This window comes from Sinocyclocheilus anshuiensis, unplaced genomic scaffold (assembly GCF_001515605.1).
Source record: "Sinocyclocheilus anshuiensis isolate Anshui unplaced genomic scaffold, SAMN03320099.WGS_v1.1 scaffold2046, whole genome shotgun sequence".
In the NCBI taxonomy this organism is placed as follows: Eukaryota; Metazoa; Chordata; class Actinopteri; order Cypriniformes; family Cyprinidae; genus Sinocyclocheilus; species Sinocyclocheilus anshuiensis.
In genome coordinates, this window is record NW_015542491.1 from 136,140 (window position 1) to 150,265 (window position 14,126).

Sequence of the window (14,126 nt, forward strand, 5' to 3'; positions counted from 1 at the left end):
GTGCAATAATCATGCTGTCTAATCAGCATCTTGATATGCCACACCTGTGAGGTGGATGGATTATCTTGGCAAAGGAGAAGTGCTTACTAACACAGATTTAGACAGATTTGTGAACAATATTTGAGAGAAATAGGCCTTTTGTGTACATAGAAAAAGTCTTAGATCTTTGAGTTTAAGTGTTGCGTTTATAATTTTGTTCAGTGTATATATATATATATATATATATATGAAGTATAAAAAATTATATATATATGTATGATATGACAGTTCAGCCTATGACTGCATGCGATGGATAAATTAATGGATGAGATTTGCTAATGATCATTGTGTCATTCTCAGTTCACTGTTGTGTTTGTGTAGATGTGATATGTCTACAAACAGACAAGTAATATGATTTAAAACTAAAAAGGCCAAAACACATCACCCTTTTGTGATTGCCCAGCTCTCTGAACTCTCTGTATAATGTCAGATGCTCTTGGCATAGCCGGAAGCGTAATATTTGCCATCTTATTGCTGAGCTGAAATTAGCTGTGAATAAAATTAACAGTATCTTGAGCAACGGATCACATTCAAAGTTCTGCAGTCAACATTACAGGCTTTGTTCTGTGTCTGGCCGCTAACACGGTTTCAGAAGAGGATCAGAGAAAGAGGCTTTGTACACAGAACACAAGTTCTGCCATCAAAGAAAACCATACTAAGTGCAGCAGGGTCCATAAATGGATTTTCAGTGTACTTTCTTAACGTATTTTCATTATGGTATTACACAGAAAATATATGATGTAATTTTAGGCATTTTTTGCAATGTGTTTGTGTATAGACAGCATTTGTAAAATGGAAAAAATAGCAAATCTTATCACTCAGGAAAATAATTAAACAGTTCCCCTCAATAATCCACACAATTTGAGGCATTAGCATATTAGTACAAAATCACCTTCCAAACTTATTCTTCACGAAATTTTATTACTTAATTCATAAACTTAAGTATAACCCAAATATCCATAAACTTAGCAAAAAGCTAAACTTGGCAAAAACTCACCACCACTTAGTTTGGAAAAATATGGAAAGTTTTACAGTTATTTCTAACTTGGCTGAATATGTATGTTTCTGGATTGTCTTTGACACAAAATTGTCTTGAACACAGATTATTATTGCCATTGTCAATAGCTAATCAGCAAATATTAAACGGTGATAATCTGGATTGGATCAGTTTGTACACGACTGCCGAGACATGCGTGTGTGTAAGTGATGTTTATCTGTTAATGATCAATGTAAGATTTTCTCAGACCCCGTCTGACCTCTTGACGGGGTCTAAACATAAAGGTGAGTGGTCATAGGTCATGGGTGGCTACTGATTTCAGTTCAGCCTGGGTTCTATAAACATGGAAATCTCCAGAAGAAAGTAAATAAAACATGGTGTTGTCTGCTACAAGGAAGTGAGGTGTCTGTTTCAGATAAAGAATTTACCAGATTACAGATGAAGCAGATGTATCAAAAATTATCTAAGAGGGTTTTCACACCAGAGTCCTTTTTTAAAAGAACCAAATCTAGATCCCTTGAAGTGGGCCAATCAGTGAATCGAGTAAAAAAGGACTGAGATGTCTTTATGTTCACACTGTCCCTTCCCCTGAAAGAGGACTCCGATTCTTTTTTGGTCCATTTAAGCAGTAATATTTTCTCAGACCTCTTTGTGTCCTTACTGTTGCTTTTTGGACCTAGTCCACTTCAGTGCTGTTTATTGTGGATACAGCAATACTATGCAAGATGGAACAGTAGACAAGTGAATGCCATGAATTAATAATTTGGAAAGATCTTCCAGCAGAAGCAGCCATGATGTGTGATGAATTTGTACAGAGGTGTCCGATGACCAAATGAAATGGAAAAATCAAGTAAACTCAGAGTGATTTATGTTCACATAGCAAATTTTAACAAACTCAGACCACCTTCCAAAATGATCTTGATTCGGTTCAATTTAAAAAGGTCTGAGATCATTTGGAGTGTTCACATTTGGGCCAAAAATCCAGCAAACTGCACTCAGACCCCTAAAAAGGACCAAGTGTGATAAAAAAGAGATCAGATTCAGTTTTGAGACATTTTTTGTCCTTTTCTACTCTAATGGGAGATTAGTCATGTGTGGTAACAGGCAGCATGGAAGTGCCGTGTAATTTAATTAAAAAGCATGAAGTTGTGCTGGTGTGTGGTGTGTGTCAAAAAAACCCATCAATTGCAACATACCCGGGTGAATCTTAAAAGAACATGTCACATTTCATGTAATAGGTCAAATTTCACCCTCAAATCAAAAGGAAAAAATATATATATTTTGTAAAAGAGCCTTGTTACTGTTTTTATAACATCAGGATGTTGTACTTTTTTTAACAATTATTTGTATCAGTATAAATGCAATACCACAAATACAATCATGATATATAAATAATAATAATACAACATCAATAGAAAAAAATAGATTATATATAGATTCACATTACTTTAATCCAATTATTTCGAATCAGTATGATGTGGCAATACCACAGATACTATGATGATGTGTAAATAATACAACATACTAAAAAAATAGATTTTATTTTTACACTTTTTTTTTTTTTTTACAAATCAATTATGGTAATGGAATTTGGAATTTGCATTATGGTAATGGAAATAGGCTTGATTATTATGAAAAATATTAGAATTGAAATCTAAGGTCAAAATGTAAAAAAGACATAAAGCAAGACATTAAAAATGATAATAATTAAAATTTATTTTGTATACTTTTTTTGGTAGAATTTAGAGATATTAGAATTTAGAGATATCAAGACTTAAAAAAAATAATATTAATTCAACTTTCTCTAGTGATTCATTTTTATAAGAGGCCATGAGACAGTGGAGGGCTTTTTTCAAAACTAAGCACATAAAAGAGCTTTATTGGTCAATATCCCTCCCATCCAATCCTAAAGATTTGTCATTACCCATACTGACTCTTTAAATTTGACCTCTCTTTCTGCCGTGTACAATGTATGCCTTGAAACTGAGACGCCTGTCTTTACTGGACAGAAATAATCAATCTCTCTCTCTGCTTGCCCCACCCTCCCCATCCTACGACAATGAAGTGTGTCCATTCATGACAACTGCTCATCCCCCAGCTGTCTGCACTTGTCTGGCATGTGCCCTATGACATTAGTAGATAGAGTGATGAGCTGTTTTCTGGGGTAACGTAACGCTTTGCCCTGATGTGAGGGTTCGGGGTGATGATCCGACGTGTGCCTAAACTTGTGTCATATGGAGCCAGTTTTATGCCTTATGAATTTCTTAAACTTTTAGGCCCGTGGTTTCATCCCGTTCTCCCTCTGGGATATAGCTGTGATTGTGGCTGGAATTACATCATTAAAATTCCAAGATGCTCAGTGTGGAATTTAAGATTCTTACAAATAATTTTTTTTGTGCCAAAGTTTCCAAGAGAATCCTTTCAGTTGAGAACAATTTACATCTATTCTTTTATCTCACAATCTTTCCATTTACAACCCCAGTGTCAAGGTTCACCCACTAAATTGTGCGGCAAGAGTGTGTCCGGATGAAATCACTGACATTCAAGCATGGATGTTCATTGGCTGGAGAATTTGAGCATTGGCGGTTATAGACCGTGTTAACCAGGATTGGGGGTGCGGGACAGGCTCCAATCTTTTATGGCAGCAATTATGTTATACTTTTAAACAAGAAGATAATCAAAGATTATAAAACCAAGACTGACTACAAATTTATTTAACAAGCATCATAAATATGAATAAAAATACCTGACAAACACATCAATACATATTACTGATTATTCAGGGTTTGCCCGCTGTAATGTTGGCTTCTTATTTTACAGTCTCAAAATCTAAAAATGAATATCCATTTTTCATGTTGCAAATTATAATATTTGATTTATTTTAATTTTGTGTTGTGTTTTTTTTTAATCTATAGAAATATTATAGATTTTTTTATTTTAGCCATTTATTGTTTATCAGCCATAACATAACATAATAAATTAACATAACAAAAAAATCATTATTGGCTTTTCTATAACAGGCAAATTTTTAATATTTGTGCATCCCTAACTAATCATTTAAAAGGCTGGTTAAAGATAAAGTGATTTCAAAAGCATTAACGGTTACACTTTATGAAGGTGAATTTAGGTGTGTCCCAATTCGCGTACTATGTTTTGTAGTATAAATAGTGCAATAGTGTGTTCACACTGAAAATTCCAAAAAGAAAAAGCTCACTTTAAAGATGATGCACTTAAATAAATTCATACACTCAACTGTCGCAGGTTTACTTACATAGCGGAGGGGGAGGGGCTATCAGATTCCGAAGCTGAATGACAAATAACCTTATGAAATAACCTTATGAACTTAAGCTACTTTGTTACAAAAAAGAACTGAGTTAACTACATGTACTTACTGTAGGGTTAAGGCTGGAGTTAGGGTTCATTCGTTTAAGGTTAGTTACTTGTAATTATGCATAATTTACCATTTACTGTGTAACAGCAAACTATTTTTTTAACTAACTACTAACTACACTTAAAATGGAATGGTTTTATTTACAAAGAAAATCAAGTTTTAATTACAGTGTAATCTGTCTCAGAAAAAGGAAATATTCTTGTCATTATAACTGACATTATAACTGCCTAAAGATCACGAACAGCACTGAACAGTATTTATACATTAGCACTTAATTAAATCAGGTAGTAGGAAATACTGATTGAAGATCAGATTTCCCTGCCTGCCAGTGAGTTCTGACCTACCCTAGACTAGGTTAACTTGATGATTAGAGGGGCTCAATTTGACTGTTGACACAATACAGATCATACAGTGTTTGCTTGCTCTAGCTCACTGTTGGATCAAGACTCAATAAGGAATAAAGGATTTGAATGAGAAAAGAAAGAGCCGTAGCATGAGATCTGAAAGAAAGGAAGAAAACAAAAGAGAACTGAAAACAGAAATGCAAAAGAAAAGACACATGTATCAGGAGACAGATTTAGTGGTGAGGGGGAGAAAGCATATGTACAGAAGCGTTTGTGGTCGATAATAGAGATGGAGTTTCTCCGCTGCGATCTCAGGTTACTCACACTGACCTTTTGTGAGCGGTATCACATTTTGCCACAGAGAATATGCATGCACGCAAACAACACGCTACATAGCTCTCTTCTCCAGCATGACAAGGCATGTTGCTGTGTATATTTCCAATAAAAATAATGGCATAATGTCAAATCACGCTTACAGGAAATGCTTTCTCCCAACCACCATCATCTTGTCATCTTAGACTGTTATGAGGCAGCTATTCGCCTTCTCACTGAAGAATCAAATAGTTGCAGTTGTGAAAAATAATAACCTGTCTGTGTGTGGGATTTTTTTGCTATCACAGGCATACATTATTATAGCATGCATACAGTCTATTATGCCATAAAATGTGTTAGTAAGGAGACTGATTTTGTCCAGACCTGTCCGCTTCTGTTACTCATATTTTGTTATGCTGTACAGTATGATGATCTGTAACACTATGATTGCAACTTCACTGTAAATAAACAACATAGTTAGTGCCATTATTCCAAATACGACTGTGTCTTTGTTGGAAGTGACCAATCGCTATCGTCACCAATGCTAGGGTGTTCTGGGTGGTTACTAGGGCATTGCTTGTAAAGGCATAAAAGGCCCACTCAGACCAAGAACGAAAACATTAACAATAACTATGAACAGGAAGTAAAAAAAAAAAAAAAATTGCTCACGGAGTCCACAGCACAACTATAATGGTAATGATAAAACAGTAGCAATAAAAACACTGAAAGCAAATCAAAATCCACACTTTAAAATTATTGTAATTTTAAGAGTAAAAGAGTATAAAAATGCTACGGTAAAAAGCAGTTTGGTTGACAATGAATTCCTTTTCTATGGTGAAAACTGTAATAGATATAATGGGATATTTAATGTAATTTTACAGTAAAATACTGTTAAATGTACCTTTTTGGAAGTGAAAAAGAACAAGTCATATAATTTACAGTGGAAAAAAAATGTAAATTGACATTCCTATAATTCTCTGTGTGATCCTTCACATTTGATGTTTTTTCATTTAAATAATTGTTTCTTCTTAGTTTTTTGTTATAAGTACAGTACATTAGGGGTTTACATATTATGTCGTTAGAGTAATGTTCATGGCATTATTTTATTGTTGTGTGCTACCGTTATGGTGTTTTATATTATTACTTTATTATTATTTATTTATTATTTATTATTATTTAGCTACTAATAATATTATTAAAATCTACATGTGATGAACTGTGGTTGTCAGTACATTATAAAGGTCCAAACCAGATTTTTTTTACTTTGGTATATAATACTAATAATTTTACTGTAAATTTAAGTTAAATCTCTAAAATCCATTAATGTTGCTACAGTTCTTTTTATGGTAAATTTCTGGCAACCACAGCTGCTGTTTTTTTTATTTTTTATAAAGTAGACCTTACTTTAAAGCTTGCTGTGAGAATATAACTGCAGCAACACCCTTACAATAAACTTAACTTTATCACTTATTGATGTGGATGGTATAACATTTATCATTGTAGTTGTATGTAATTGTCATAGTTTTTGTTCTTAAGTCCAATTTTCAATCTCTTTTAATTTTGTTTATGATAGAGAGTAATACTAAATTTTATAACTGAAGGGACTCCCATATATTAACTGGATTTTTGAGATCATCAGTTGTTAACTAGCCATTCATTTAATTGACAAATATATGGTATGAGGTGCGAGCTTTGCAAGATTTTTTTTTCTTATGGTTACTAATGTTAGGATCATTACTCTATTATGAAAAACGGCTGATAATTTGGGTATTATGTGCTTGTTAAGTGAAATGAAACTCCTGTTAAGTGCATAGGAGGGAATGCAAGAAAAGAAACTGAACATTTTTAATCACATATCCAAGAAGATGAAAGCAGCGGGAATGTCCCAGAATGCTGAACAGTTCAGAATTAGTAATAATCCCACAAAGAAGCAACACAAAAATTCTTGATATTTACAGTCATTGTCTGTCCCTATCAGTGGCATGTACTGGAGATACTGAACCATTATGTTTCATTCACTGATCATTTTGTGTTTTAAGACAAGTTCATTTGGTTCAGACATGACAAAGTGATGCTTCAAAGATCAGATGTTTGAGTGGGTGAGTTGTTTACTCTGTAACTAGTCTGTCCTTTTCCATCAGTTTGATCCATTCAGATCCATTCATATATATATATATATATATATATATATGTATGTGTGTGTGTGTATCAAACTGATGGAAAAGGACAGACTAGTTACAGAGTAAACAACTCACCCACTCAAACATCTGATCTTTGAAGCATCACTTTGTCATGTCTGAACCAAATGAACTTGTCTTAAAACACAAAATGATCAGTGAATGAAACATAATGGTTCAGTATCTCCAGTACATGCCACTGATAGGGACAGACAATGACTGTAAATATCAAGAATTTTTGTGTTGCTTCTTTGTGGGATTATTACTAATTCTGAACTGTTCAGCATTCTGGGACATTCCCGCTGCTTTCATCTTCTTGGATATGTGATTAAAAATGTTCAGTTTCTTTTCTTGCATTCCCTCCTATGCACTTAACAGGAGTTTCATTTCACTTAACAAGCACATAATACCCAAATTATCAGCCGTTTTTCATAATAGAGTAATGATCCTAACATTAGTAACCATAAGAAAAAAAAATCGCGCATGTATGCGTATGCGGAACCCATCATGAATCAAAATTCAAATAAAGCAAAATGACGATGAACAAGAGTATACGGGAGTATGCATGCTGCTAAAGAAAATTAACAGCTTTCTGTTGTATGTGTAGATGAATTATACCAATCTGACATTAATTGCGATCTCAAATCGATTAATTAGCAGAACTAGTCCACCACCTGCGTTTGATGTCATTAACAACAGTCCTATATTGTTGAACCAGCATGGCTCAAACAACGAAAATGTAACCATATTACTACACTTTCGGGAAACAGTCGTGACTAGCTAGTTAATTTCTCCAACAATACATCACTACTATGGTAAGCAGCGAGTTATGTCTTTGTATGGGAAATGCACCCCAGGTTGATTTATGGACCGTTTACGATCATGATAGCCAGGTCTTGTTGAGATGATAGCCTGTCACATGATGGGTAATCAGCCAATCACAGTCTCATGTGACACTTCATATTGCACTTCCCTCCATATTCACACCACTGATCATCTGTATTTGTGTGCAAGAACAATATGCAAAAGAACAATATGATACACAGAAACAACAAAAGAACAATAAATATGAGAAGGAAAAGGAGCAGGAAGCAGAGCATTAGAAAGGAAAATACAGAACTCTGTAGATGAGTGAGTTCTGTCTTTATGAAGCGGTGGATGATAACCGCCCGACTAAAGGTCAACCATGCATGAGAGAGATGTGATGAAGAGATAATGGAAAAGAAAGAAAGCAATACGGAGAGGCAGAGGAGTTACAGAGACATGGGGGTTGTTTCATGACAAAGAACATCTCTGTCCATGATGGTGTCTGGTGTCCCTTCTCCAATGATTCACTGTCTGTGTGTGTGTGTGTGTGTGTGTGTGTGTGCTTTTGTACTGGCATATTATTCAGAGGCTGCACAAGGAAAAGGGAGCGGATGTGAATCGAAAAATTGAATTTCAGACCTGTATACCTGCAAACACAATACAAATCTTATAAGACACTGAAATATTGTTTTCAAGATAGGGACTAGTGGTGTTTGTTAAAGGGGTCATATGATGCTACATGCACTTTTACAAGTTGTTTTGAACTGAAATGTGTTTTGGCAGTGTGTTCACAACCACCCTAAAATGATAAAAATCCACCCAGTGTTTTTTTTTTAATCTGCTCAAATTTTTACCCCTTTCTCAAATCGAGCCGATCTCAGATGCCTGTCTGTGTGACATCACACACACACACACACACACACACGCAGTAGCCCGGGGCGATGCCAGTCCTACTTGGGCCGAGCTTCTACCTCTCCAATATAATCACAGTCTCCTGCACTAGCTGAGTGTCCATTAAGTTTGACTCAGGACAAAGCCTGTTTATTACGGCCCCCAATTGAATCAAAGATAATCAAATCAAAAGAATAATTTTTTAGCTTGCCAGTGAACAGAGTTCACAGGGTCAAGAACAAAGCAATCGCAGTTCTAATGTGCTTTTACTCAATTTTACAATATTCTCTGGGCTGTTTTGTGTCTTTTATTTTGGGATTGTTTTAGAAACTAATGACTAGACCTAAATGGAATCTGGTAATGTTTTCAACACTTATTTCTATACTCTTTTAGTAGAAAACAGAAAATCAAATTATGCAAAATATTTAGTAATCAATCACGTCGCCAATTCTGTGGAAATGAGCTTTTTGTGCATACAGATTCCATATCAAGGTCTGCTACTGTTATAACTAACTTGCCAAAAAAAAAAAAAAAGCTGTCATCACCTTCATGTCATTCCAAACCTGTATAATTTTTTCTTTCTTTCTGTATGACGTTCTGTGGAATTTTGTAGAATATTTCAACTGTTTGCATCCATACAATAAAAGTCAATGGGGTCAACACGTTTTTCACAATATCTTATTTTGTGCATACATGTTTGGAACAATATGAGGATGAGTAAATAATGAACTTAAACACAACTGGCCTTATTCAAGCAGATAGAGTTTGTGTGCAAACTGTTAATTTTTATTGTATTGAACTTCAACTATCAATTCAATACCACAGTTTACATAAAAGTGGTTTTATGAGTGATTTGCATGAAAATTCTTAATGCAGCAGTTGCAATGAGAATTTCTTTGGAAATCATTTCTGAAACCAATTTTATTTAAATTGTTAAAAAAGTAAGCAATTCCCGTAGAAATTTGTTCTGCTTGTGTTTCATGAATGGTTATGTGGCTCCTTTTAAATAACAACTGCATGATTTGTTATGCATTTTTAACTTGCTTTAGAAATCTCTCATGCCAATTCAATTTTAAGCAGCTAACAGATTTTGCATCTTTTTCTTTGTCTTTGTCTCTTTTCTCCAATAGATGTAGATCCTCCTAACACCTCAAGATTTCCTTCTTCTCCTCTTCCATATGTTACACCTTCTCTTCCTCCTTTTTTTTATCCCTCTTATTCTTCTTCTCCTGCTCCATCAGTTGTCTCGTATACAGACAAGTCTCCTTCTGACAGTCCTATGGAGAGCGTGACCACGGCTGACCCTGGGCTGAAGAGACTTGGGCTGAGCGAAAACCTCATTCCCATCTACACCTCCATACTGGCTGCAGTGCTGTTGGGCCTGGTGGCCTTCATCATCTTTAAACGGTGAGGAGGACTGGAATTATTCTCTCCCCAAGCTGTTTTCATCTCCGCTCACAGTACAGCTATGTAGGCTTTAGTTCATCTATTTTTATAAAGTAAGGAAAAAATGCTTCTAGGCTGTTCTTCCATCTGATCCATCACGAGCACATTGTTTATTATGTGGAGTAAAACAGAGACACTGACCTCAGATCAGATTAAAAAAACATTTATTAATTTCATTTCTGATTTGATGAAGCACATTCAAGGCCTTAAGCAAATCTAGCAATATAATAATCAAGACAGCAAATTCAAATATGAAAAATAATAACTACATGTTTTTGCAGACTGATAACAAGATAAAAATAAGGAAGATAGTTTTCTGAGCAGACATAGATGGAGGTTGTGGGGGAAAGGGGTCATAAACTATTAACACACACAGCTGTGGGGTGTAGACCCGCTTTGATTCCTTCAGAGTATGAACATCCTGGTGCTTTGAAATAATTGTTTGTTTGAGTGGTCCAATATCTCCATTTCTGGCTCAGCCAATGGGGTGTGTTTGGGCGGGACAAGCTTGTCTGAACAATGGCAGGGGGCAGAAGAGTGGTGTAGAAATGTCACACTTCAATTTTAGGTTAGAAATGAATACTGATTGTGATAATAAAAGCTTCTGATGTTCGCTTTGATATCTTTCAGGTGGAACAGTTGTAAGCAGAACAAGCAAGGAGGCAATAACAGAGCGTGCAGTGCAAACCCCAGTCAGACCCCTTCTCCTGAGGGAGAGAAACTCCACAGTGACAGCGGTATCTCAGTGGACAGTCAGAGCTTACAGGAGGGCCAGGGGCCTCTACATACAGGTACAGACCCTTAGATCATCATATATATATACAGATATGACAGATATGATGATCTTGGTGTACTTGCTATGCAAGCTGCTGTTGTTACTGCTGCTGACCTTATTGCATATGCATTTGTAGGAGTTTCCCTTTCAGACCCAAAATTTATGGGAGGAAAATATTTAAATAAATAATACAATGTGATTTAGAAAGGTTTGCCGAAGTCAATTGTCTTGAGCATGTCTTTACCAATTTTGAGCTTCACATGGCTGCGATAGATGCGAATTTGCTCTGCTCTTGGTAGTTTGCGTTGATCATTATGGAAATTAGCCTGGGTTGTCTGTGTTCTTTAATTTGCTCATTGATAGTAGATCGCCCACAAAAACTTTCCACTCCTTTTGGCACTTTTATGGGATTTACGATCTCACGCTAATTTGCCCTGTTTAGTAAATCTGGCTCTTAGACAGGTGGAGCTGGGGGAGGTGGAAGGTTTCAGAGGAACTCTGTTGGACCAGCTTACAGCAAATACTGGACCAGACTATTTCAATATTGAGCAAGCAAGCTTGTTAACTGCAATGCAACAGTTTGATTGTTTATTTGTAAATTATTTAAAAAATATATATATAAATAAATAAGAACTTTTAAGATACAATCTAAGTTGTACAGTTGTTAAAATCAAATTTTAGTTTAAACCTATCAGGCTGCACTGTCTACATGACAGTTACATGACAGAATTATATATTTAGCATGCATTTGTGTGGTTTACATGGTGGTTATGTCTATATCATTTCTACGATTATATCACTACTATAACTGCTACCACTACTACAAACAAAAAATGTATTCTTTTTGTTTTAGTGGTCAAGATAGATGGAGGTTCGGCCCTGTCGTTGCACTTGCACACACGGGAGGAGGTTGAGAAATTGCTAAATCGTACCTGTGAAGGGGAGGAGTCAGGAGCCAATGAGGAAACTGATTGGTGCAGCCTGGCAGGGCTACTTGGATACAAAGAAGAACACATTGCTAATTTCAAGCAGGAAGAGAGGCCCATCCAGGCCCTTCTGTCTCATTGGGCGAGTCAGGATTCGGCTAACATTGATGCACTTTTCACAGCACTGAAGAAGATCAATAGGGAGGACATCGTGCAGAGCATCACAGTTAAACCAACTGCTACATCTACCGTATGAGAAAACCACAGCTTGCAAACACACACATGCTCCCATGCTGTAGATGCCGAAATAAACACCTTACATTGCCTTCAGCATACTTCGATGTTGATGTATCACCCGCGAAGTTGATGTATCACTATATCCTTAACTTTAGGCTGTAGCCTGAAGTGCCGTTTCCCTTTACCCTTGATTATGGCCAAACTGTGTGCAACGAATGCACAATTTAGTAAATATTGTTTGCATGTTCCTTTAATTTGAGAAAAGCCATACGGGCTTGAACATGGATATTCATGTCTTTCCTGAAGAGAATTCACCATAAAAGACTCATCAAATCAAAATAATTCATTTTATATTTAACACATTTCAGCATCACAACTATACAACCTACACACCACATCCAGCTTTAGCCTACAGATTATTCCTCCTTAGTATAAGTTTAAATGTTTTTATTTATTTTTTTAGCATTCTTTAATTCCATTTTTCTGCCTCTATACAGGAACCTCTATGTAACATCAATAATGCATATGCTATTGATATGTCAAATATGGCCAGTTCAGTCATTGTATATGCATTGAGTGTACCATTACCACAAACCATATCCACTGATTATATCCTGTCAGAGTGTGACCCCTGACCTCACTTGTACACAGTAGATGTTGTGCTCCTGTGCTTTAAATACAACCAGATACAGTATGAGAAGAATCAGTCATAGAAAAATGAATGAGAAATCACTACGCTCTATATGAAGACTGTAGAAATTGTGAAAATTGACAGCTTTTCTGTGTCATGTGAGCTAAAGAAGCTAGATTTATGCTGCCACTATTGTCAGATTTTTGCTTAATTTGATTGTAAACTAAATCATGAGCCCTGATTTACTACTTGTTATTGCTAATCAGTTATTAGGGAGAGGGACATTCTCATTATAGAGAGCATTGAATTGGACAAAAAAATTGTGTAGCACTCAATATTTTCTGTGGTTTAAATATGGTAAAAATATCCGGTAAATTTTTATTTGAATGTCAGCTTAGAAGTATACTGGCATATAGATAAACGCAAAGCTTTCATTGGTCTATAAAATGACTCTGACATGAGTAATCAACTGCATTTCTTGGTTAACCAGGTCTAGCATTTTCCATATATCATCTTTTGTTGTGTCAGTAACAGAGAGATTAAGTCAGGTTTTTTTTTTTTTTTTTTTGCTGAGCGATGCAATGGTGAAGAAAAGAAACATAAGAGAAGTGTCAAACTACACTGAAAAACATTATAATTTGGATCGAATAAAAAAAAAACCCCCTCTAATTTGTTACAGCCAAATTTATTTATGGTTTGGTTCGAACTTTACATTTTGAATTACTGTTGATCATCACACAAAAACATTTATACAAAGTTAAAATATTATTTATATCATACCATTTTTAAACAATATATTTTCTTTATACATAAGCCAAAATGTTACTTAATGTAGGTCAAAATATACATTTCTGCCTTTTTACAACTTATTTCCTTCAGTAAATAAAGTGTATAATAATTCTTAAGGTAAACTAGATTTTTGCAGTTTATTTGCCCATGGGTGGTTGTTTATTGGCCAAACCCCAAATATCTACCATTCTAGTCTTGTGCTCAAATTTTGAGAAAAATTATAGCAAAAATTGTAATTGATGTATAATTTTTGCCCAAGTTTCTTCGGAACCGTAAACCTAGTGCAATCGTATTAGTGATGGTTCTAAAAAGACACCACTAATGTATGTTTATTATGTTGTCTTTATCAGTGTTCTGTCTAAAT

General features: G+C 35.2%; 1 protein-coding gene across 1 annotated transcript in view; it reads left to right on the forward strand.

Annotated features, from left to right (window-relative positions):
- Nucleotides 1-13,558, forward strand: part of LOC107694076 (tumor necrosis factor receptor superfamily member 16-like) — a 31,852-nt gene extending 18,294 nt beyond the window's left edge. The window contains exons 4-6 of the mRNA XM_016493669.1: nucleotides 10,089-10,365; nucleotides 11,035-11,195; nucleotides 12,033-13,558. Coding sequence (XP_016349155.1) covers nucleotides 10,089-10,365; nucleotides 11,035-11,195; nucleotides 12,033-12,361 — 767 coding nt within the window. The 3' untranslated portion in view covers nucleotides 12,362-13,558. The remainder of the gene's footprint in view (nucleotides 1-10,088; nucleotides 10,366-11,034; nucleotides 11,196-12,032) is intronic.
- The last annotated feature ends 568 nt before the right edge of the window (nucleotides 13,559-14,126 follow it).